The sequence below is a fragment of the Ostrea edulis genome, chromosome 1 (assembly GCF_947568905.1).
Source record: "Ostrea edulis chromosome 1, xbOstEdul1.1, whole genome shotgun sequence".
Taxonomy (NCBI): domain Eukaryota; kingdom Metazoa; phylum Mollusca; class Bivalvia; order Ostreida; family Ostreidae; genus Ostrea; species Ostrea edulis.
In genome coordinates this window covers 27,791,124-27,815,162 of record NC_079164.1, presented here as the reverse complement: position 1 = coordinate 27,815,162, position 24,039 = coordinate 27,791,124, and the positions used below count along the sequence as shown (strand labels likewise).

Below are 24,039 nucleotides of genomic sequence, written 5' to 3'. Positions count from 1 at the left end.
CTACTAAAATCGTGCTAACGCAGCCAAGGATTGTAGAGAAGCGGAGTAGATCAAATATCCTTGACTAGCAAAGATGCCAGTGAGGGTTCTTTAGTGTGCCAACGCCTGACATCACACGGGACCTCCAATTTAAAGGTCATATCTGAAAAGATATGTTATTCTCATGATGCCGAGCGTTTGGAGAACAAGCAATCACTACTTATGCGGTCATGGCTCGAGTTGTGCTTAAATTTATGAAGCGAACGCTCTATCACTGAGCTACCGCGACCGGTCAGGCTTAAGGACACTTGATACACATACAAATAAAATGGATGTCCTGGATACAAAAAATGGATGCATGAGTTGATGCATATATATTGGCTTAGTTTGGTAGTAATTGGTACGAATATAATAATTCTAAGAAATAACGGACTTGTAAATTTTTTATATTGTTCAAAAGTTGAAATATACTAGATCTACTCCTCCTTATATACGTGCAACTCTATACAAATTTTCCTCACTGTTTTGGACTCAGAAATCATGGGAATGATTTGCATTCCATACGTTAATTTGCATTCATTTTACTTATAAAACATAAATTCCGTTTTCATTTACATCATTTCTGAGAAAAGTTTAGGGCGCTCGCTTCGCAAACAGGTGGCCCGGGTTCAATTCTCGATACCGACATCGCGTCGAACCCAAAACTGCTCCTTACGAAAGCCCATTCAGCTCATTTTCGTAGCGGATTCACGGCCCAAATTTCGGGATTCACATCTTGAGGAAAAAATTAACCTATTTCGACAATAATCTTACAAAACTGCGAGTACAACTTATCTTCTTCTGAGAATGATTTGGTCTTACAAGCACTATAAGCCTCTGTACTCCTTCGGATCGTGAACATTGGACCATCAAACAGGTCTAGAACGCACTTATAGACAAACCAATACCGTCAAACAGAATAAATCAGCAATTCACAGATGATTTGAGATTGAAATTTTAAAGTACCACAAATGTATAATAATTGAAACCATTTCTTAGCATTTGATCACTATGGTATATCAATAGCATACGTTTGTTGTTCTAAGTCCCATTAGAGGTCCCGTGGGGATCCGGGTTAGAACCCCTTGTTTGTCGTAAGAGGCGACTAAATGGGGCGCTCCTTCGGATGAGACCGCAAACACCGAGGTCCTGTGTCACGATAAAGGTCCCTCCCTGCTCAAAGGCCGTAAGCGCCGAGCACAGGCATAGATTTTGAGCCCTTCACCGGCAATGGTGACATCTAGTGAAAGATTTTCGAGAGAGATGTTAAACAATATTCAATCAATCCCACTAGAGAATTTGTCACTTATATAGAGACGTCACAAGTTGCTTTAGGTGAAATACCACAATTTGTTTGACCAATTTATGGCACTCTAGGCTGTAGCAGTGAGGGTTCTTTGTTGTACCAACGCCTACCGTGTCTGTTTGTCCAAAATAATCTTGACTTTTACTTATAATATCGGGTGTGTGGTGAAGGAACATGCACTAAATTTGTTTAAACGTCTCAGGTCTGACGCGGTGCCGAGAATCGAACCCGGGACTTCCCGTGACCTGTAGGCCACCACGATCGTTTGCTATCGGAAATGACAATGTAATTAGATTCAGTTGCCTTTATCTACCAATTCTAATTACAATCTCAATGAACAAATATTGAATATGAAAAGAGAAAAATAAAATTAATCTAAATACAAAGTGTATTTTAAAAAGGAAAATTAAGCTTAACATGTACATTATATGTACAATGTATATCATACGATTGTTGTACAGCATCTTAATCATTACTTGACATAATTAAGTAAGAAACTTATACAATGTACAAGATCCACATAAGAATAGCACTATGTACATTTGAATGCTGGACAACTCGCCCCCAAGACAACTCGCCCCCTCTTAGGACAACTTGCCCTCTGTCAGGACAAGTCGCCCCCATCTCTTGAGACAACTGGCCCCCAATATTATAGATAAAAATATTATCACTTTTTATTTTGTGTGTGTTATTTACACTTTTAACCCTATAAAGATTTATTTCACACTTTAGCACGAATGGTAAATTCTAATAGAATTATACACAGATTTAATTATTGCATTTCAGAAAAAGTGATATTTTTCATAAATCAATTGGCAAGGAAAATTATATTACTGATCTTCAGGTAATTGATTAAATGTCTCCAATACTGAGAAAAATTTTGGTTTTTTTGGGGGGGGTGGGGGGGGTGGGGTGGTGGTGGGTTTTTTTAATCGATATAGTATACATAAGTGTAAAGGTGAAGCTTGGATATTCTGATACATGTAATTATCTTTTAATGCGTTTCTCAACTAATTCCCGTTGAAAAATAATAAAATTCTCATTTTAGAAATTTTATAACGGCTTTGCTTTACTGATTCTTTTTACGCGGGATGATGCTTTTTACGCGGCGATTTCAAAGTGTAAAGAACTCTGATGATGAGTACCTCATAACGTTTGAAGTAAATTTATAACAACTTGGGGGAAATTAAACAATTAGATTTAACAACATGATGCAGATTATTGATAAGTATACTACGTCAGCTGTAGACCAAGCTAGTACTCTCCCTATACCAAACGCTAACTTGTTTCCGCTGAAATTATATATTTTACATGTACATAAAAGTGATGATGAATTTACTGAACCCAAACACTGGATTTCCACTAAAATCTTTCGTCTTGCATAAAAAGACACGAAGTTCGGTGTTTATGTGAACACGTCTTATTGTCTGTGATGTATATACTATCTATAAGAAATTCATTAATTTTTCTCTTGGATTTAGACCAAAAATAATGATTGTAAACATGTATGATATGAAGGAGCAAGATATCTCAAGAGAGGGGGCGAGTTGTCCCGAAGAGGGGGCGAGTTGTCCGAATGAGGGGGCAAGTTGTCTTGGGGGCGAGTTGTCCTGATACCGTACATTTACATTCAAGTTATCGTCACGTGGATAAAGTTCAAGTGCCACATATTCATGTATCTAAATACTACAGCATAATGATAAGTGAAGATGACGAACAATGACCAATCTAATATATTCCACAAAGAATACAAAATGAAGCGTAGGACAAACACGGACCCCTGGACACACCAAAGGTGGGATCAGGTGACAAGGAAAAATAATCATCTCTTGTTGACCAGTCACACTCGCCGTGAACCCTCAATCTTCTTCACATAAACGGAGTAATTCGTAGTCGAAATCAATATGCAAAGGACGGTATAAAATATCGGACAACATTCAATCTAACGACAGGTTGTATTTGCAAATAAGATAATTATAACGACCATAGACTTAGCGAAATGCTAACATTGAATGTGACTGTTGAAACTCCGGTGACATCAACTTATTTGTCAGTAGCCTGCTTCGATTTAGAAATTCATTATACATAACATGCATTATAGTATATACGCAAGTCAAAATCAGATTGCAGCAGAGCTTATACATAGGTCATTCCATACAATACACAGTTACTTATCATTCGCAAATGACATGGGTTACTATATGAAAATTAGCTGTCATATTGAAATCCTCCATTGGTATGTTTGTTTCATCTTTCTGTTTGAAGCCCATATAAAGTAAAAGTAAAGTAAATTTTATTTAAAGTCGGCACTATATACATTCAACATGTCAAACACAAGCTCTGTAGAGCTTTTTAACCGACTATCACATTCAAGTATATGAAGGACAAAGACACATAGCATGCATGTACACATATACACAGACATATCACAGATTAACAAAAGAATACAAAATAAAAGAAAACTTTCATGCAAGAATACACAAGAATATACAGATACGAAAGCATAAAACTACGAGGAAGAAATAAAATACTATACAAGTATACAAGAGCCCATATGAGAATCTTTTGCTGTTGTTTTAATCAATGGATGATTTTTGTACTCATCTACCAGGCCTTTTTGTTGCATTCTTTCATTGAACCTGGCAACTCTAGGACTGTCGGCGCTGACCTCCAGATACGTCTTCGATACCCCTTCTGGCCGGACGAGTTGAACAATTGCGTCAATATTGCAGTAGGATATGACGGCATCAGGATCTTTCTTGTACAGATAATGGAAAGCGCATATGTATATGAATGGGTGCCAAAAGACATACTGTGCATCCTGGGGTGATATGTTGTTTCGCTTATCAGAATTCCTCATCCTAACGTATCTATTCAGTTCGTCAGAGTTTTCGTCAAAAGATCTCGCTGTTATGCCGAACTTCATATTTTGAATCAGTGCCTCATCGACATTCTCAGACCTTGCATACTTTCCTTTCAAACAAATGTACATAATCCATCCGTAAACATGCTTCTTTTCTGTTTCATTCTCGAGGGCCGTGAAGTGATCTGTCATCGTTTTCAAAAGATCGCGATTGTCAACATAACCGTGGATCAGGTCATGATACTTTGCAAGGACATTCACTTTTAGAGGAATACCTATAATTGCTTTATCACAACCATTTCTGAACATATCGAATTTCAAATCATTGCACGCGCATTCACTTTTCACACATGTCTTTTTAATTTTTTCATTAAAATATTTCAAATGCTCGGCATCTTTATGCACATCCTCAGAATCAAGATTTATTTCGATATGAAACAAGTCTTTGGTTGCCTCATCTATCTCTAAATGATATTTCTTAAGGTGATCCGATCTCATTCCAATTATTATTTTAACATTGGGGATTCTGCCTAAAAGATGCGTTAATTCTTGACACGCATTTCTCACTTTCTCGATGGAGCATGGGTCATCATTCCAAAGCCCAAACCAACCATACACAAACATGATAGTGTTTTCCTCCACAGTGCATGGTATGTCTGTATATCGGAATTCCATGGTGGTCCACTGCTTTTGCTTTGCAAATCCCTCCAATATACAACGAGATGTACTAGAAACAGAATTTCCGAATTTACCAAGTACAACAATGGATTTCCCATCTTCTCTCGAAAGAGCAGTCATTCCATTTAAGACATAATGCTTTTTGACTTCTTCCTGTAGTCCTTCTGCATGTAAAAAAAAAAAAAAAAAAAAAAAAAAATGTGAATTCAAATGCGATTACAAGTGAAACATCAAAAAGAGTAATTCTAATTTTCAAAATTTAGAAGTACCTGGTATCAGTGTCTGTAATTCGTCGGCGTTCTCTGGACATTTTACTACTACTAATAAAAATAATGAATACAATAATTGCGATAGATTCAATGGAATACATTGCGCTTGTAATCTAAAAACTTTCAAAACTTAATTATGTTCATTGTACATACATGCGAATCTAAATAAAATTAACTTTGAGCATTCATCAAATACTAACATTTACTTTTCCTTCGGCGATAAACGATAACCATTGCTACAAGAGCCAAGGAAACTATGATCAAAACTGGACTGACTATGCCAATGATCAAAGCGACTGATGGAGCTCTGAAGAAAGTAAATATGTACGTTAAAATCATGCAAGTATTACAAATCTAAATCTATTTGTGCTGATTCAAAAAAAAAAGATAAGCAAACCTTACGGACCCCCCCCCCCCTTGCATATTGTCTAAATTGGAATCCCCCAAGCGCAGGTTGGAATGATGGATATTTAAGTAAGTGTTCAACTCATTACTATTGATCAAGGCCTCTCATCTCGAAAACTATAAATATTATGATATCAGACTTTTGGATATCGCTGCATGATTCATAGAAAATATTAGGAGTCCACCAAACTCTTGAGATATAAAATTGAATTCAGCCTATCAATTCCTGCATCATTAGCTAAAGTTTTTAAGCATGATCAACATCAATTTATAAAGAGACATGTATAAGCCACCGATCAAAATGACCTTGACCTTAAAGCCAAAGTTCCCACACAGCCTTGGCCAATAGCAGGAACAGAGATATATAATGAGTTAAAGGGGCAGATAAACAATTCTCCTTTAATACAGTGCGTACAGTAACCGGTATTTATCCCATACGTGTGGTGTATATTGAAAGTGAGATAAAGCATTAGCTTTATCACACGCCCGTTTGATAAAGCACTTTCGGTCCGAACTACTTTTGATACTGTCCCCGCTTGGGTGACATATTTTCTGTGCTTATGCATATCGACACATGAAATAACGCGTATAACTTGTTATTCTGTATTTATTTAGAATATATTTTATAGCAAAATTAAAATGAGGTTGCCCCCACTGACATATAATGCAAGTTACCGGCCATAAGAATGTCAACTCGATCAATAACTACTCAAAATTTACGACCAGAAAGCAAAAAGATGTCCACATTATTATCATCGACAAGGAATCAACCGCCTACTGGACAGGCCTAATCGAAAGTACCTCGACCTGCTGCGGTACCAAGTATTCACAAGCACAGTCTCTTTTCTGTAGAGCCATATTGAATGTGATAAATCTCAACAGCTTTACTTACTAGGCCTAAAGTGCCTCAGGATTTCCTCTCGCCCTCAGATCCAAAGAAACCACGGGAATAAAAATCCAAATGCACAAACACTTCTACTTTTCATTGTAAACTGTTGAACATTCTAATAACGCTGCATTGAAATATTACTTTCATTGATCGTTGTTACACATGTTTATTTCAAAAAGACGCCGACATCAAACTTTATCAGAAGGTCAGGCCTACGTCAAAAAATAAATACTCGGTCAATAGTTGTTATTTTGTTGGAATGGCAAAACCATTATCAATTATAAACTATAATCCCCTCTAAAACAATTTTTATCCATGGTTTCTTTTATAAAGATGCCCTTTGTACTGTATATGAATGGATTATAAGCGCACTATTTTTTCCCGCGTAAGGAAAACTGATATATAATCACGACCTCTGAACCAAGAATTCAAAACAAATTCAATCAGCTGTTTCTACCATACTGGGGCTCATCTCAAAATTAAGCGAAAAGAAGACGTACGATATAAATAGAACATCTATAATTGTGTGTTTTGATATTTGGTTTATCCAACTCGTTGATATGGTGTATTTATCCGCGAGGCAAGCCTCGCGAATAAATACACCACATCAACGAGTTGGATAAACCAAATATCAAAACACGCAATATAGATATCCTCTATATGTATATTGCATTATAAGTAAAGTTGAATGGCTGACCTTGAACGGACACATAGAGAGAGTGACTTTGAGTACCTCAGTGTATGCTGCCCGAAAGATTAAAAAACCCCATAAAATTCAGCTCATATATCTGCATTCGTTATGTATTGATGATTGGTTGTGCTTATTAGATGTGAAAGATAAACTTACACGTGTTTACTTGCAGTGTTGTTACCAAAGCATGCCGGATCTGAATAACAATGAAAAATATCACTAATCAGTGACAGCAATAATACAGACTAAATGTATATTCCCTAAGCATGTAAATACCAGGGAAGAATCCATGGGTTCCACTTCAATTTTAAAGCGATCCAATATTTTCCAGATGCAAAAAAAAAAAAAAAAATTCATTTTAGCACTATGCCAGTCCACTTACATTTGTAAACTTCATCCGAGATATAGGTGCTGTTTGGACAGGTGGGCATAGAGGTATTGCACTGCTTCCAGTCAATGTAACCGTCATCAGTGAATATCGGACACTGCCCTGAAAAATGTTTTAGAATATCCATGCCTTTTAGTAGTAAAAACAGTTGATAAGAGTTATTAGTCTAACATTGCTATATTTTCCAATTCACAACGTAAAATTCATAATAATTTCTTGATCTCACTTTTATTTCATATAAAATCGTTCCAAATATTTCAAGATATGCTAACGTTTTAAGTCTTTCCTTTTCATACATGTGTTTCTTATATCCGAGGGATCATTATTCATACGTAAACTTAACCTGACTGTAGAGGAATTAGAAGATTGATTACTGTTCGTTATCTTCACTTTTTCATATACATACACATGTATGTATGACGTAGAAGAGAAAGAGTCGCCAACCTCCAATCAGCTGTGTCTTTTCTACACACTTCTCCCACTTCCGTCCCTTGTTGTCGGACAGGCAATGGTACACGCTCTGTCCCCCACAGTCTGATTGCTTTATCATTGCACGTGCCTCCCAGGTATCCGTGGTTACAGGGCAGGAGTCTACATTTCCTACCAAGTCCATTTTAATTCTGTATTCAAACGAAAGTACTTTATTATATGTATTTATGTTACATGTATATCAGCACCTGCTTTATTGGGAATGTATATGCACACACACACAATCTCTCTCTCTCTCTCGTAAAAATATGTCGGTTTCGACATACTTTCAAGTTATTTCCCTTTGGAGAAGTATATTACATAGCAAGACACGAAGTAATTTGTTTACATACGGGAGTGGGGCAAATATCCATCACTGCATAAGTGTTCAGTAAGTTTCTCATACGCAGATTCATCACTCGAAATCGACTGATACACAAACTAAGTAAATGATAAGTATTCAGGGAGTAATTTTAAATACATGGCATTGTTATTATATCACGTTATTTCGTTGATCGTACGTACATGTATCACACTCAGGATATTACTAGCAAATATGACAATGTTTTTATGTTTCTTTCGGTAGTAATTTGTATTGGCATTATCCTGTTATTCGCTCCGCGGAGCGAATAATATTTGACGTTGTTGACGTTATTTATTAATTTGTTTTCGTACTAAATTGGTGCATTTTTATAATTTTAACATAATAAAAGATCTTCAGTATTGTTTTTTTTTTTCTTTCTAAATCCCAATAACTCTTAAATAATAAAAACAGTAATGAACGTATTAAAGTATTTTTTCTAACCTTATTTTGGGTTTTTATGTCAGTCTTTATAAAAATATACAAATGCGCAATATATAAATATATATATATATTGATTGGACAATGTTAATTTCAATGAATACGACATTCAATGAATATGAATGAATATAGTGCCATATATATATATATATATATATATATATTGATGAATGAATTATGAATGAATATAGTGCCAGGAGTATATATACAAATTATTCCCATCCCCCACCGCCAACACGATTATTTTAATTTATACTTCTTTCACCTGTGCCATATGCAAATTTTTGAAAATTTGCATAATCCTATAGTAATTTAACGGAATAAACCAAATTTAAAGAGCAGATAACTCTTACACTTTATCGCGGTGCATATGGCACAGGTGAAAGAAGTATAAATTAAAATAGTCGTGTTGGGTGGTGGTAGGGGATATGCGATGCAGATAACAGTATTATGCCTTAAATGTCATATTCATTGAAATTCACCCGAAATTCTTCCCTTTTTAGAGCGTTATAGCTTGAAATTGGAAACTTCGTCTGTATATACTCCTGTTATTCGCACCGGTGCGAATAATTTTAGCACTATATTCACTCATTAAATGTCGTATTCATTGAAATTCACCTGAAATTCTTCCCTTTTTACCTTTTTAGAGCGTTATAGCTTGAAATTGGAAACTTCGTCTGTATATACTGCTGTTATTCGCACCGGTTCGAATAACTTTAGCACTATATTTATTCATTAAATGTTGTATTCATTGAATTCACCCCCAAAAATTCCAAGCCCCATTTTTTATATACTCTCCCCCAAAGAAACCCTTTTCCCGGGAATTCTTCCCTTTTTAGAGCGTTTTAGCTTGAAATGGAAACTTCGTCTGTATATATATACTTCTGTTATTCGCACCGGTGCGAATAATTATGGCACTATATTCATTCATTAAATGTCATATTCATTGAAATTCACCTGAAATTCTTCCCTTTTTAGCTTGAAATGGAAACTTCGTCTGTATATACTCCTGTTATTCGCACCGGTGCGAATAATTTTAGCACTATATATTCACTCATTAAATGTCGTATTCATTGAAATTCACCCCTAAAAATTCCAAGCCCCATTTTTTATATACTCTCCCCCAAAGAAACCCTTTTCCCGGGAATTCTTCCCTTTTTAGAGCGTTTTAGCTTGAAATGGAAACTTCGTCTGTATATATATACTCCTGTTATTCGCACCGGTGCGAATAATTACGGCACTATATTCATTCATTAAATGTCATATTCATTGAAATTCACCCGAAATTCTTCCCTTTTTAGAGCGTTTTAGCTTGAAATGGAAACTTCGTCTGTATATACTCCTGTTATTCGCACCGGTGCGAATAATTTTAGCACTATATATTCACTCATTAAATGTCGTATTCATTGAAATTCACCCCCAAAAATTCCAAGCCCCATTTTTTATATACTCTCCCCCAAAGAAACCCTTTCCCCGGGAATTCTTCCCTTTTTAGAGCGTTTTAGCTTGAAATGGAAACTTCGTCTGTATATATATTCTCCTGTTATTCGCACCGGTGCGAATAACAGGAGTATATATATAAGGACGATCTTTCAAAATATCATTCATATATTTCTGAATAAATCTTATCTTTAAAATACAATACGAATACAAACGATACAAATAAAAAGAAAACTTCAGATTTTCATGTTTATTACGAAGGTATATTATCGCTATTTAGTAGCACCTTCACCTATATTTAACACTTGACCTTCTTCTCAAAATGGATGGTACTCAAGGTTTGCTTTTTGTTTCAGTTGCTATTTTTCCTCCATTGACGGTTTTGGCGTAACGTCAACAACGTCAAATATTATTAGCTCCGCGGAGCGAATAACAGGTTAATGCCTTTGTATTTACTACATTTACAGACACTTTTAATACATTTCATCGTCTTCCTCGCTGACTATATGTCCACTCTGTCTCATTTTATCAGTCAAGGTTCCACTAAATGCACCTCCTAGATAAAAGAGCTCTTATCCCGAAACTGGCGTATTGTACATGACATTGTATATTATATACTTATCTCTCATTACAGTTTATACTTCTGTTTGTTCAGATAAACTCCAGCAAAAATCAAACAATGTGACAATACAAAATCTCCACAATAGCACAAAACTCCTAGATTAACGTAAGACATTGCCGCCTAATATTTGGGTGTGAACTCTTAGTGCATATTTAATAGTTTTCATTACTTTTTTCCCATATATCAAATATCCATTAAATAGTGTTCATTACTTTTTTTCCATATATCAAATATCCCGGTAAAGTATTTAAGTATTTTATTTTTGATGAAGATGCCATTGCATGCAATGTTTACAAAAAAGTTCAATAAAAGTGAAATAATTTCAAATGACCAAATTCAAATATTTGCGTCATAGTTTTTAATTACTACTGCAAGACAAAAGAGTTTAGCCAGAATAAGCTTGTGGTCAGTGCATGCCAATATGTTTTCTGTATCTTTTTTTGTGACAGTAGTATTTTGTTAAACTTTTCCATGTACATATTTTTTTTTCATTTTTTTGTCTGAACTGTGTAGCAGTTCTTGAAACAGAAAGTAAACATGGATTTTGAATAAATGACAATTTATTCTTACATTATCACCAGTGTGAGATCGACTTTATACCCATGTGAGACAGTTATGTGAGATTTTTTTTATATCATATACCCAATCTGATTAAAATAAGATCTTTGATCCGCTCGACATAACAATAACGGAGCGGATCAAAGATCTTATTTTAATCAGATTGATCATATACCTAGTAGTGTATCAGCTCTGATACACCTATCTTGGCTAGGGTGAGACAGCTGCAAGTAGGTAGGGCTGTCTCGCCCTGAGGGCCGAGATATCTCTGTCTCGGCCCGTTATCAAGGGGCTGTCTCGCCCTCAAATTTCAAATGGCTATTTCTTCTTTAATTTTTTGAAATCTATCATAACTACATGAAAAAAATAATGTTAGACACAATTTTTTTCAAATATAATACTTTCTTCCACGACAAAATTTAATTTAAGTAGAAAAATTAAATTAAAAAGTTTTCAAAAACGAACGAGTCTAAAGGCAGCTCCCTGCACACCATGTGACCATAATTGTGACGTCACACACAAAGTGAAAGTAGGCCTAAATTCTAGCAAGAAAACGGTCAAATCCCCGTCTCAGTAGTCTCTTTTGCTTTTTAATTAAATGTTATGATATTTAATGTGTTACTCAAGGTAACAAAGATATTAACTTGCTTGGAATGCTAACCCAAAGTATAAGTGGTTAAAGATACATAGACCGATCGAGCACTGTGGGATTTAACACCCCCCCCCCCCCCCCCCCCCTGTGGGATTTAACACCCCCCCCCCCCCCCCAAGGCCAGCTTTACGTTGCAGAGTACACCGAAATTTAGATAAGAAAAATATGTCAAGTGCCTGTGATATTTTGGTAAATTAAGACATACATGTAAAAACACAATAATGACCACATAGAATTAGAATATTTATTCAACCAATTTGTGCTCCCAAAGGAGCATAATGATGTACATTGACAAAGTCCAAAATCACAGAAGCACATGACAAAGGAAAACAAAGACAATTGCACTGCATGATGAACAGAGAGTTAGCCATCACATCTATCAATGCATAACAAGAGGTACTGTGAGCAATGCTCCCTAAGAATACCCCCCCCCCCCCCCCCCTTACCCCAATCTCCCAAAGGGTGTTGTTAATAGGTATAAATTATCCCTTTCCTGAGTGTAAAAATATGGTATGCCTTTGTAGAAGAAAATGGAGGAAGATATAGTCCGAACACAAATTCATGGTATAAACATATAATTTTGACCTTGAGATCAAAGGTCAAGGTCATAAAGAGGTCATGAATGTAAATGACACATAGTCTCATGGTGATACATCCATGTCTTATGGTATGACTATATGTCAAAACCCTTTGATGATCTCTTTAATTCAATTGAAAATATCTTTAAATCATTTACAATGCTTTTGTTTAAGGAAATAATGCGCGCATCAATTCTTTTAAAGAGAGCAACAATTCAATTAAACATATCATTAATTCAATTGTGGATATGTTGAATTGAAGATATCTTTAATTATATAGTTGCTCTCTATAAAAGAATTATTGCTCTCTTAAAATGAATTAAAGATATCATTAATTCAATTGAAGAGAGCAATAATTGAATTAATGAGCGCATTAAATCAACTATTGATCTCATCAAATGAATTAATGTGCACATCAATTCCATTATTGCTCTCCTCAATTGATTTAATGTGTGCATTATATCAATTATTGCTCTCTTCAATTGAATTGTAGCGCGCATCAATTCAATTGTTGATATCATTAATTCATTTAATAAAGAGATCATTAATTCGATTAAAGCGCGCATCAATTTAGCTGAAGAATTAATGCTATCATCAATTCAATTAATGCGGGCATCAAATGAATTGATGACATCTTAAAATAATTGAAGATATCTTCAATTATTTGAGTTTATGTTAATTTGGCACTCCATACATAACTCTTTGGCTTCTTAATGCTTGTTTTGAAATAGAAAATATACTTTTGAAAATAATGATATTTAAATGCTCTCTTTGGGCCTCATCAGTCAGGTAAGAGAACAGATATTTATTCCCGAGACCTTCCTGGTGCAAAAATAATTTAAAATATATGGTTAACTTTTCTTTAAAAAAGCATTTTTTTAAAATAAAGCAAGTCTATAAAATGAAGTTTAAAGGCAAGGCACCAAGAAGGTTTCAGCCCTCATAAATAAAAATGGGAACAGTGTTTTCATAATTTTATCATCAGAAAAAGTCTATGGTTTGGAAGATTATCAAGTAAAATATACACAATATCAAGTTAAAAGTACAATACATTCAATACATCAAACAAGAGAAGTTTTCATGTAAAAATCCCAACACATTAATAAGTAGTGTTAACATTTAAAAAAAAATTATTATACTGAAACCTTTGAAAAAAAAACCTGTCAAAGAAAAAAGAAAAGGGCTAATCAAAGGTTTCAGGTAAGAAAGCATGCAATAAATAACAAAATTAAGAATTATTTGCATATCAATTTGACCAAACTATGGTATGTGTTAATAAACCTAATGCCTATAAATTAATTGAAATAAAAATGTAACTTAAATCTTTTAATATTATCATGTGGATCCTGTGTTAGCATTTAGGCTGAATCAACTTATGACATCAAAATTTATCGATCAATATTGAACATGTTCAAGTACATGTAAGTAACTGTGTATCATATTGATACATTAACTCCTAACAGGTACTGGTCAAGCAGTTTATTATTAAGTAATCCAAATGTTTTGTTCAACACATGGCCTGATTTAACATGGGTATATACCAGAAATGTGAATTTTCCAAGAGGGTCTCCAGGAAAATTTAAGCAGTAAATTGACACATTAAATTTTTTGAGGCAAGAAATTAAAACACAATATTTATTATAGCTATTTAGTATTAGTTTTCTCTTCTCAACCCTCTATGGAATGTATCTATCAAGACCTCTTTCAAGGGTAGATAATTCTTCGTGTAGCACCAAACTTTGGTTGACTATTGAGGTTGTTTTTGTAGATCCTATTTTGTAGATTCTATTAAATAAATAATCAATCAAATACATTCCGTCTCGTAAATGATCGTTTTACTGCCACAAACTACAGTGCATTAGCCAATCGAAATGCATTTTACAAAACAGTTGCATTAGAATGTGTTTTTTTTGGTATTTAAACTCAACCTTACCACTGAATAAAAGTCTCAAACACGTACTGGTTTTCTTTGTACAATATCTTAAGCACTTAATTATGTGGTTTAACACCATCCTAAGGAAATGTTAAGGTGGACCTTTCTCACACAATTTTTTTTAAATGCTGGAATTTTCCCAGTGTTACACCATACATCAACAAAAAATGGGGGGGGGGGGGGGGGGGGAGCAGCTTCCATATGAAAATTTGCAAAAAGAAGGGGGCCGGGCCCCATACCCCTTTACTCTACAGGCTTGCATAAATACACATTTATTATGACAAATAATTTATAATCAGAAAGCTAACTTGAGTTTTTGGTTAAGGAACAATAAATATAACAAATAATAAGAACAATAAATAACTTCAAACAAAAAGTTAACAACAAGAAAATAAAAATAAAAGAAATTCTAACAAGATGTGTTTGTGAAACACAAATGCCCCCGATAATGGCCAATTCCGAAAATGGCCAAGGTCACAAGGGCAAATATCTTGGTACCAGTAGAAAGATCTTGTCAAAAGAAATGCTCATGTACAATATGAAAGCTCTAATATTTACCATTTAGAAGTTATGACCAATGTAAAAAAAAAATTAAAAGTAGGTCAAATGTCAAGGTCAAAAGGTTCAATACCAACGGAAAGACCTTGTAACAAGGAATAATCATGTGAAATATCAAAGCTCTATCTCTTACTGTTCAAAAGTTATTAGCAAGGTTAAAGTTTTCAAAAAGTAGGTCAAACTCCAAGGTCAAGACATTGCATGATCCCCTATTGTGTCCCAACCCTACCAGGGGGTCATTATTTGAACAATTCAGAGTATGCATTATGTCAAGAAGCTTTCACATAAGATTTACCTTTTTTTGGTCCAGTTGCTTTTGGGAAGGAGATTGTTTAAGATTTGTTGCAATATATTCCAATGTAAAACTTTGATTCCCTATTGTAGCCCTACCCTACTCCTGGGGTGATGCTTTCGATCATTTAGAATCAACATTATATCAGGAAGCTTCACAAAAGTTTCACCTTTTCTGCCACGATGGTTCTTTAAAAGAAAATTTTAAATGACCCCACTTTATTTTTTGCCTTTTCTTGATTATCCCCCCTTGGAAAGGAACTGGTCCTTTATATGAAGAATTGAATGCAGCACGAAAAAGATCTTTTCAAACAATATACAAAATCTATATTATAAAAATACTGCAATGATTATGCTTAAAATAGAAATATTCTTATATTCTTTTTGTTTTCATTAAATTCAAGAAAGTAAATACGGTTACAACGGTACTATAAAATAAGTCATCATTACTTCATTACTAAAACTATAAAATAAATTCTTTTAATAGAGAAAAACAACAATGTAACAGTGAGGTTAAACACATTCTTTCTCTTTGTGCAAAAATTAAGCCATGCAGTGTGCTATAATTTATTACTGTAATTAAGCTACCGGTATTTAAGTCATACAAAAATTTATTCAACTCTGGTAGTGATGGGAATTGAACCCATGTCTTAGACTGTCCGTACACTACCTATAATGGTGTTAGATTGGTGCAGTAGAAGTGTTAAAAAGTGTTAGAAAGTAGTAAAGATTTCAGCAAGCAGAGAGAAAGAGCTTCAATTGTGTTATAAAGAAATTGTGAAAAATTAGGTTGTTTTCATACTAAATTTTATATAACTCATCCCCAGCCATCACCATCAATATATAATATTTTAAATATATCATGAGAAATATAAAGGAAAATGTGCATAAAAAATAAGAATATATGCAAAGCAAACTAAATTATATTTATCTAAGGCATGTTAATGTATATATAAATTGCTATTCTGAGAATTAAACCCATGTCCCCTTCCTCATAAGCCTGAAATAAATTAAAACATCTTCACCTAAAATCGGTATTTCAATCATCAATCTAGTCAAAATCAGACTTTTTTAAATCCACACCGTATACTCTTCGTAAGCGATTGTGAGCGTATCTTTGGGTCGGATTTTAATTAGCTTGTTCATCATCTGTCACAAAAATGTAACAATAGTTCAATATCTTGCAATTAAATTGCTGCAATCATAAAATGCCAAAATAAGACTAACTATAGAGCTGTCTCAAGGATTATGGACTGATTACCCTGCAAGGTAAACGGAAAAGGTTCACTTTAAAATAGCTTAAACAACTCAGCTATCTTGTCCAAATTCCCAGGCCCTAAGTCTTATAGAAATGTTATAAGGAATGAATGCTGTTACACTTCTTGTTGAGAGCAATAATTGCAGTGTGTATGAAATCCATCAACAGTCCAAGCATCAAATTGTCATGGACCAAAAACATTTAAATTCTCAGTTCTATGACCGTGACTTTATGTTCCTCTTCCAATTCAAGGTTTTGTCCTTTCAAATTTTAAATTTCTAAGATGTATCTCTGAACTCTGAGACCTTGACCTTTGTATTAATGACATTTGTTTCTGAACTTGTTAAAACAATCATAGTGCAGGGTTGTTACACCTCTCAAAATCACAAGTATCATTCATGTCTTGTATAATCTTCTGAATTTTTTTTTCCACAACAAAGTTATGGATATAGCATGAATTTTATACTTATAAAACTGGTGATCTTGACCTTATCTGAATTACTCTGGGTTAGGGTCAGGGCATACCTTTAAGTCTAAAGTACTCTTTATCTCAAGTATAAGCTTTCAATTTCTTTCATTTCAAAGTATATGGCTAAAACCATATTTTAATATGTTACTTAGTACCCTGTGACCTTGTCAAAAATGACCTTCTTACTGGCTCAAGGCATATTTCTGATAGGAGGTTCCTTGTGGAAGCGATTTAATTTATATTATTGACATTTACAAATGTTTTCTCTTACATAACACTATTTGAACAATTGTGTGTTTAATTCTGTGTATAAAAGGGTTCGTCACGTGACAATAAATTCATTGTTTAGTCATAAATGATCAACGTAATTTCACACTGACGTCATAAGATATCGACCTGTTCAACATATTCAATTCATACTGTTGAGTTTTTAAAAAAATAATTCCCTTCATGATTTTAAAACTATAGTTCGCAAAGATTTGTTATAAATCAGTCACAATTATAAGAAATAAGGTATCATTATCAAACATATATATAGGGATGTAAATATGGGTCGGTATGTGATAAAATCTACCATAAAGCCATATGGGCTATTTTTAAAATGATACCTTATTTCTTAAATAAAGATATATATATATTATAAATTTTTTCTCCCACAAATATTTTGGCTGGTACAATCATGATTTCACCCAGGTAAAAGTACCAGGTACTGACAGATTTTGAAAGACCTGCTTTCCAAGAAGTTTCTTGGTACCATAATTATGTTTAGCCTAAGCCATGACAAGAATTTTACTCATCAAATCTTGTCAAAGAAGTTATGTGTTAATTGTGTTAAATTTTGGCAAATTATCAAAATGGAAATACGAGGTTCAAAAATTAAAATGGTATGTACATAAAATTTACTAAGCTCTAAAAAAAAATATGATTAATAGTTTCAAAGATCATCTCCAGACCAAAAAAATCTACAGATTGACAGAGAGACAGATGGACAAAGTGAGTTCAATATATCCCCAAACTTAATTTGGAGGATATAAATTTTTTTATTGACTTGGATAATATGTTGCTGGCCTGAGTAACCATGTGTGTACATTCATTTAAGTGGTGGTCTCCTGTGTGTTGTGTCTATTTCATATTTTTTAAAGTTTTAACTTGAATAGAGTGTACAGTTAAAATAATAACACTTTAAGATGTTGTCTCTAGAATTGTATATGGCTGAACTGGAAAAGCTGAGTGACAAAATTAGAGAAAAAGATTTAGTGTGACTGTGTCAATGGTAAACAACTTAAAATACCCTGGTACTAAAGGAATTTTTATTTGTTTTCCAAAGGAGGGATCAAAGGCACGGTGTATTAAAAAAATAAGGATAAAATCTAACTTCCACAACATTTTAACATCACATTAAAAAGGAACATACCACAAAGAAAATAGCTAGCGCAATCATGACTGAATTTGTTTACCGTTCAGGAATCAAAGCGAAAGAAAAAGTTACAATGCGCATGCGCAACTCTAAAGCAGGGAGCTGCCGAAAGTTGAATTCTTCAAAGACAGCGCTAAATTGTAGCGAGTATCTAAGCAAAGGGGGGTAACCCTAGTAACAATTGTTTATTTAGAACAATAACACGTTTAACTTCATTTCAAAACAATCAACGTTCTAGGCGACAGAAAACAGTAGGAGGATTATGGAGGGTGATACTGAAGCATTTTCAGATAAAATGTTAATTTACAGCAATTTTGATGTAGAATTTGAAAACGAGGACTTAAGGTGGGTCCTTAGTCCTGGAGTTTTGGGGTTTAGGTAGCAATTTTTTGTTTGGAACCAATAAATTAACATTCAGAGTAATGAAAAAAGGCAAAACATTTAAGGATTTCCATACTAATTTTCATTACATACACCACTAAAGTCATGTACCCCGATGTAGATTTTTATGAAATTCATTGGAAACAGTTATTTGTTGTAATTTTAATATAAAAACAACAAAATATTTTTTGAATTGCATTTATTTATCGGGAAACATGTCAATAACTAAAACACATGTCATTTTCAATATGTTCATCAAGTTTTAGAATAATATGTGCAAAATTATTGAATTAGCGTTATTCTCCAAAATGTTAAAAAACAAACAAATGTGGACGCATTTTCCTTATAGCATGGTTTACATATCACTTTTTCTGTTTATATTAGTAGAGTTACATCTGTTATAGTTATTTATGGGAAAAAATCCATACCTTTCCTTAATAATTTCAAATCTATAGCTTCCATATTATGTATACCCCCATAAAAATCTGAAGTCTGGCACCATACAGCTGAGCTATTTAAAATCACTCGAGAATAAAATTTTATGTAATTTCATGAAAAGACACAGATAATGATTCCTTATCACCTTGGTAAAATGTTTGTCAAAAATAAAAGAAAATCTATCGCATTATGGACTTGATAAATAATCTAATGAAAACAGAGTTATTGTCCTTGGATTCAATATTTTGAAACATATCGACTATTCAAATATAACTAAGACTTTAAAAATACTTTATGGCTAACAAGATATTTTACAATAACTATTGAAAAAGATTCCAACAAAATTTATGTTCCTGTCATTAAATCATTGACTTTGCTAAATCCTATGACGTCACAGGAGTGTGAAACTACGTTAATTGGCAATAAAACGAGAAAAGTAGAACCATTATCTTCCGACGTATTTCAACGACTTATAGATGCTAAACAGATGGGAAACGGTAAAAAAAAAAAACTTACTTCAGTATAAAGGTAGTATTCCTTAAGCAAAGAAATAGCAGCATCAGATCTGTAAACATTCCCGTTCATACGATGACGCCACGTAAACAAAGTTCTACAACTCTTACAAATTATATGAAATATTGAAAACGGGCGAGTTTGGTAAATCCGAAAAAATAAATAAAAATAATTCCCTTATTTCCAATTTTAGTATCAATTAGCAAGCCCCTAGGAGCTGCTTAATAGAATATACATGTACATGAACAACACAACGATAGATATGACGAGTTTCTAGACCACATGAGGGGATGTGGACCCATAATTAATCATCCAATTATCGTGACCAGCAATGGGATAAAGCTACAAAACCCAGACTTTAGTATGTTTCACAATACCAATAGTACGGGAAACGTAACCATTAAAGCAAACTCACCGAAGGAATGAAATAGTCAAATATCGATGTACGGTATATCATGTATTTATGCTTGGGTCAATCCCCCCCCCCCCCCCAATTTAAAAAAAAATGTTTATCAACTTGTTGTGTTTTAGGTATAAACAATATCACACTCTAATGTTGATCTCGGACCTGGGATTGCCCTTCGAGTGATCTCGGGCCGAAATCAACTCTCGGGGCCAATCCCAGGTCCGAGATCAACATTAGAGTGTGATATTCTATATTTATTATATACTTTCAATTTCATCTCTTCTTTTTTCTTTAAAAGTTTGCGGGCATATATCACACGATATATGCCCGGAAACATTCCGGCCCGCAAACATTACGTCACAATCAAATTTCTACGCCGTTAATTTTCAAATTTTTCGTGTTTTTCATCTTTTACTCAGTTAAACCGATAAAGTTAATATTGTTAAAAATAAAATTATTGTTAGTTTCTAAATGAAATTGAAAGTATATAATAAAAAGGTTATACACTTTGTATGGGAAATATGACGACCTCGTTTTTTGTCGCGAACGGACCTCGCAAGCTTGGTCCGTGTACGCGCCAAAAAACTCGGTCGTCATATTTTCCCATAAAAAGTCTAAGGCCAATCCGAAAACATGAGTTATCTTTCCTTGATCCGGAACGTAGTACGCTTGCGTAACAGTAGGTTAAGACTTCCGGGTAGTATATTCGAGAAGCGTCGTTATCAACAGTGCAGAAGGCCGCATATGTATTGCTGTATAATTTTACAGCAATCACGCCAACAAATCTGTTAACTTTAATAAAAGATCTCAATGCATAGGTTTACTTCATACACGTGAAAATAACCAACTTTGCCTGTAAAAATAATAGAAAATTAATGTTGTAAGTAGAGGAGGACACCCCCGCCCCCTCTCGCCCCCCCCCCCCCCCTCTCCGATAGGATGTTCTATCGTTAAACTGATGTAAGATTATTCTAACTAACACCCCCCCCCCCATTTTCCAGGATTTCACGTGTTTTATAACTGAAATTAGTATATATCATATATTGCATACATTTCCCCAGGATCTTTAGCCCGTGTTTTAATACAGTCAGATTTATAATAAAATATCAGAAGTTACTTGTTCAATATCAATGTACCCGGTAGTACATGTACATTCAGCGATGAAAGTTCTGCCATGATGTACGTCTAGGTATGTCGGACTGACACATTTGGATTCTGAAAATGTTCATCTCCTTCGATTGGTGAGTAAAATTTAACCCAGCCTGTAGGCCTACTTGTAAATGAAACAGAGGCCACTGACAGATTTCCAGCTGTCTTCCCACAGATTTTATACAGTTTCAAATACAAGTATAACCATAAAGAAATTCGTCGTCACAAACCATCTTTAAACTGACATTTAGACATGCAATGCTTTGAAAATAAAATAACGTATAATTGAACACCCTGAATTTATAGTCGGCAAGAGTATGTACCTGTAAATACAGCCATTTTGAGTAAAATATTTGGAGTTTTACTCAAATTATTTTGTAAATTTGTGGCGAAAGGGGGTGTCTAAATCTGTCATTGCAATTTCTTTTATGACACGATACGTGCCTATACATAATCAAGTAGATTTCAAGGGGGCTAAAACGAATAAAAGAGGGAAGATACAGAGACGTCAAAAGCATTGTATTGGGGGGGGGGGGGGGTAAACTTACCTATCCCCCAGAGAGTACATTTGAGAATATGCCCCCCCCCCCCCCCCCCCCCCGGGATCACACAGGTCTATGAAAAATAATTTATATCAGTCTAGCAATATTCAACAAAATTAATAAAAAATATTATTTAGTTACCTATTTTACTGCATTTTAAACATATCAGTTGATATTAACAATCCTAGCTTCATGCTGCAGTGTACAAAATGATTTGCACGTCCAGGTACTTTGGAGAAAGTTACCCAATGATTGCAATCTGGTTTATTTTTGAAAGAGTCGATTGGTGGTGGTGGAATAAATTTAGCCCTGATAAAACAATGAAAGCGTTGATTTCCTAATTTAATTGATTTTTTTTATTTTGAAAAGAGGGGAGGGGGGCATTTTACATGTATGCAAGATCTTCTCACCACAGGCACTCGACGTTTTAAATATCTATAATTAAAAAAAATTGCCTACAAAATAATTATGTCAGTCGTTATTGGAGACATATGTAAACAAATGAATGTCTGGGTGATTTCCAATTTCATTTTTAAAATCCCCCCTCCCCCCGAAAATCACTCCCGACTCGATCAAGAAATTCTTCTTCTTTTTTTTCCCATTAACATTTTCTTACTCTCTCGTACAAATGATTGCAACTGTTCTCGATTTTTAACAGCGCCCATACTAATATAACTAGCCTATATATATAATATATGCGCAGTCTGACTGTGTTACTACCCGGAAGTTGTCATATTCACCCTAAATGTAAGAATACAAAGAGAGATAACTTACGTTTTCGGAAAGGCCTATAACCTATACGTTTCACATTGCTGCGACGTCATTTAATTGTGACGTCATATATTTTCTATGATTAACGTTACACGGTGAAGATTTACGTAACATGGTGAAGTAAAAATATTTTGCATTGCTATCTTTGAATTTTAATTTATATAGCTTTCTGGTGGACAACCTTGGGTTTTTAGTTTACAGTTAAAGTGTAAACCATTTTCGGGTATGCTCTTTCTGCCTATCTAATTAGTTTTTGCATCGAAGTTCAAATGAGGATTTTGATAATTTAGAATTTTCTCAAAGCTCCTAAATTTATACACTAAAATGTGAGAAAATAATCCTTCATTATTTACTCGTGTGGGATAGGGAAATTCCAACTCTGGAACAAGAATCGCTGTCAAGGACTCGGCAAAGCCTCGTCCTATACTGCGAATCTTGTCCCCTCGGTGGAATTTCCCTATCCCACACTCGTACTAATGAAGGATTCTATTAATCTCAATCGATCCCAAATTAAATGGTTTCATTATTAGCTACATGGAATGTTGAAAAAATAATCACATGCCATTCTGACCAATGTGTCAGTAATTCCCAGAGACCAGGCTACTTATCCCTGGAATTTTCTAGATCTATGATTTCTTTAACGTACACGATGACATTGTATTCAATAGGATTTTAAGAATAGAAGAACAATGTACATGTGCAGAGTTTACAAAGCCTTTCATTTATGAGGTGAATCATCAGGGTAGATTCTTACCGGAAGCGACAAATCTCAAATTTTCTAGTTAAAACATGCACAGTTACCATGAAATTGAAGATTTATTCGAAAGAGAAAATACAATCATGTACGGTACACTCGATTCCATTCTACACCATCAGCAATGTACAAGGAAGTGATTCACAGTATGGTCGTATTTTTTATTAGTGCTCGTAATTTTCAGTGCTTTTTGTTGCAAAACACATCATGGCAAGAATACTTGAGATATAATACAAGTAGTTGATCGATATTATTCTCTTAAAGGTAAAATGTCAAACCGAAAGTTCGTTAATTATCGTGATTCTTGTACTACATATCATAAACTTACCTTAAATGTGAAATACTAAAACAATAACTTACAATAAAACTAAAATTTTGACCATACTTACAAATCTTCTCCTGTAGATTTTATGAATTCAAGACTGCATTGATTATGACAGGAAAACCCAAATGGCATTCTCTCACCAGAGGGCACGCTACGCAAGCTTCACTTTCACCTCTGTTATCGTCTGATAAATAGTTCGGCTAACCG

The 24,039-nt window shown here is 34.2% G+C and overlaps 1 protein-coding gene across 1 annotated transcript; it reads right to left on the bottom strand.

Annotated features, from left to right (window-relative positions):
- Nucleotides 1–1,698: 1,698 nt before the first annotated feature.
- On the bottom strand, nt 1,699–23,964 carry LOC130046343 (uncharacterized). Its single transcript, XM_048896293.2, has 7 exons — nt 23,897–23,964; nt 7,952–8,127; nt 7,502–7,609; nt 7,276–7,315; nt 5,335–5,441; nt 5,135–5,185; nt 1,699–5,029 (listed from the first exon to the last, which is right to left on the bottom strand). Exons 1-7 carry the CDS (start codon nt 23,962–23,964, stop codon nt 3,855–3,857), a joined length of 1,725 nt encoding a protein of 574 aa, XP_048752250.2. The 3' UTR covers nt 1,699–3,854.
- Nucleotides 23,965–24,039: the final 75 nt, after the last annotated feature.

What these genes read in the sequence shown, in the direction of transcription:
- LOC130046343 (XM_048896293.2), bottom strand. Translation starts at nt 23,964, where the DNA reads ATGCCATTTGGGTTTTCCTGTCATAATCAATGCAGTCTTGAATTCATA. An exon ending in AAAGACACAGCTGATTGGAG is followed by an intron (nt 7,610 to 7,951) that starts GTTGGCGACTCT and finishes AACATTTTTCAG; the next exon opens with GGCAGTGTCCGATATTCACT. An exon ending in AACACTGCAAGTAAACACGT is followed by an intron (nt 5,442 to 7,275) that starts GTAAGTTTATCT and finishes TACTTTCTTCAG; the next exon opens with AGCTCCATCAGTCGCTTTGA.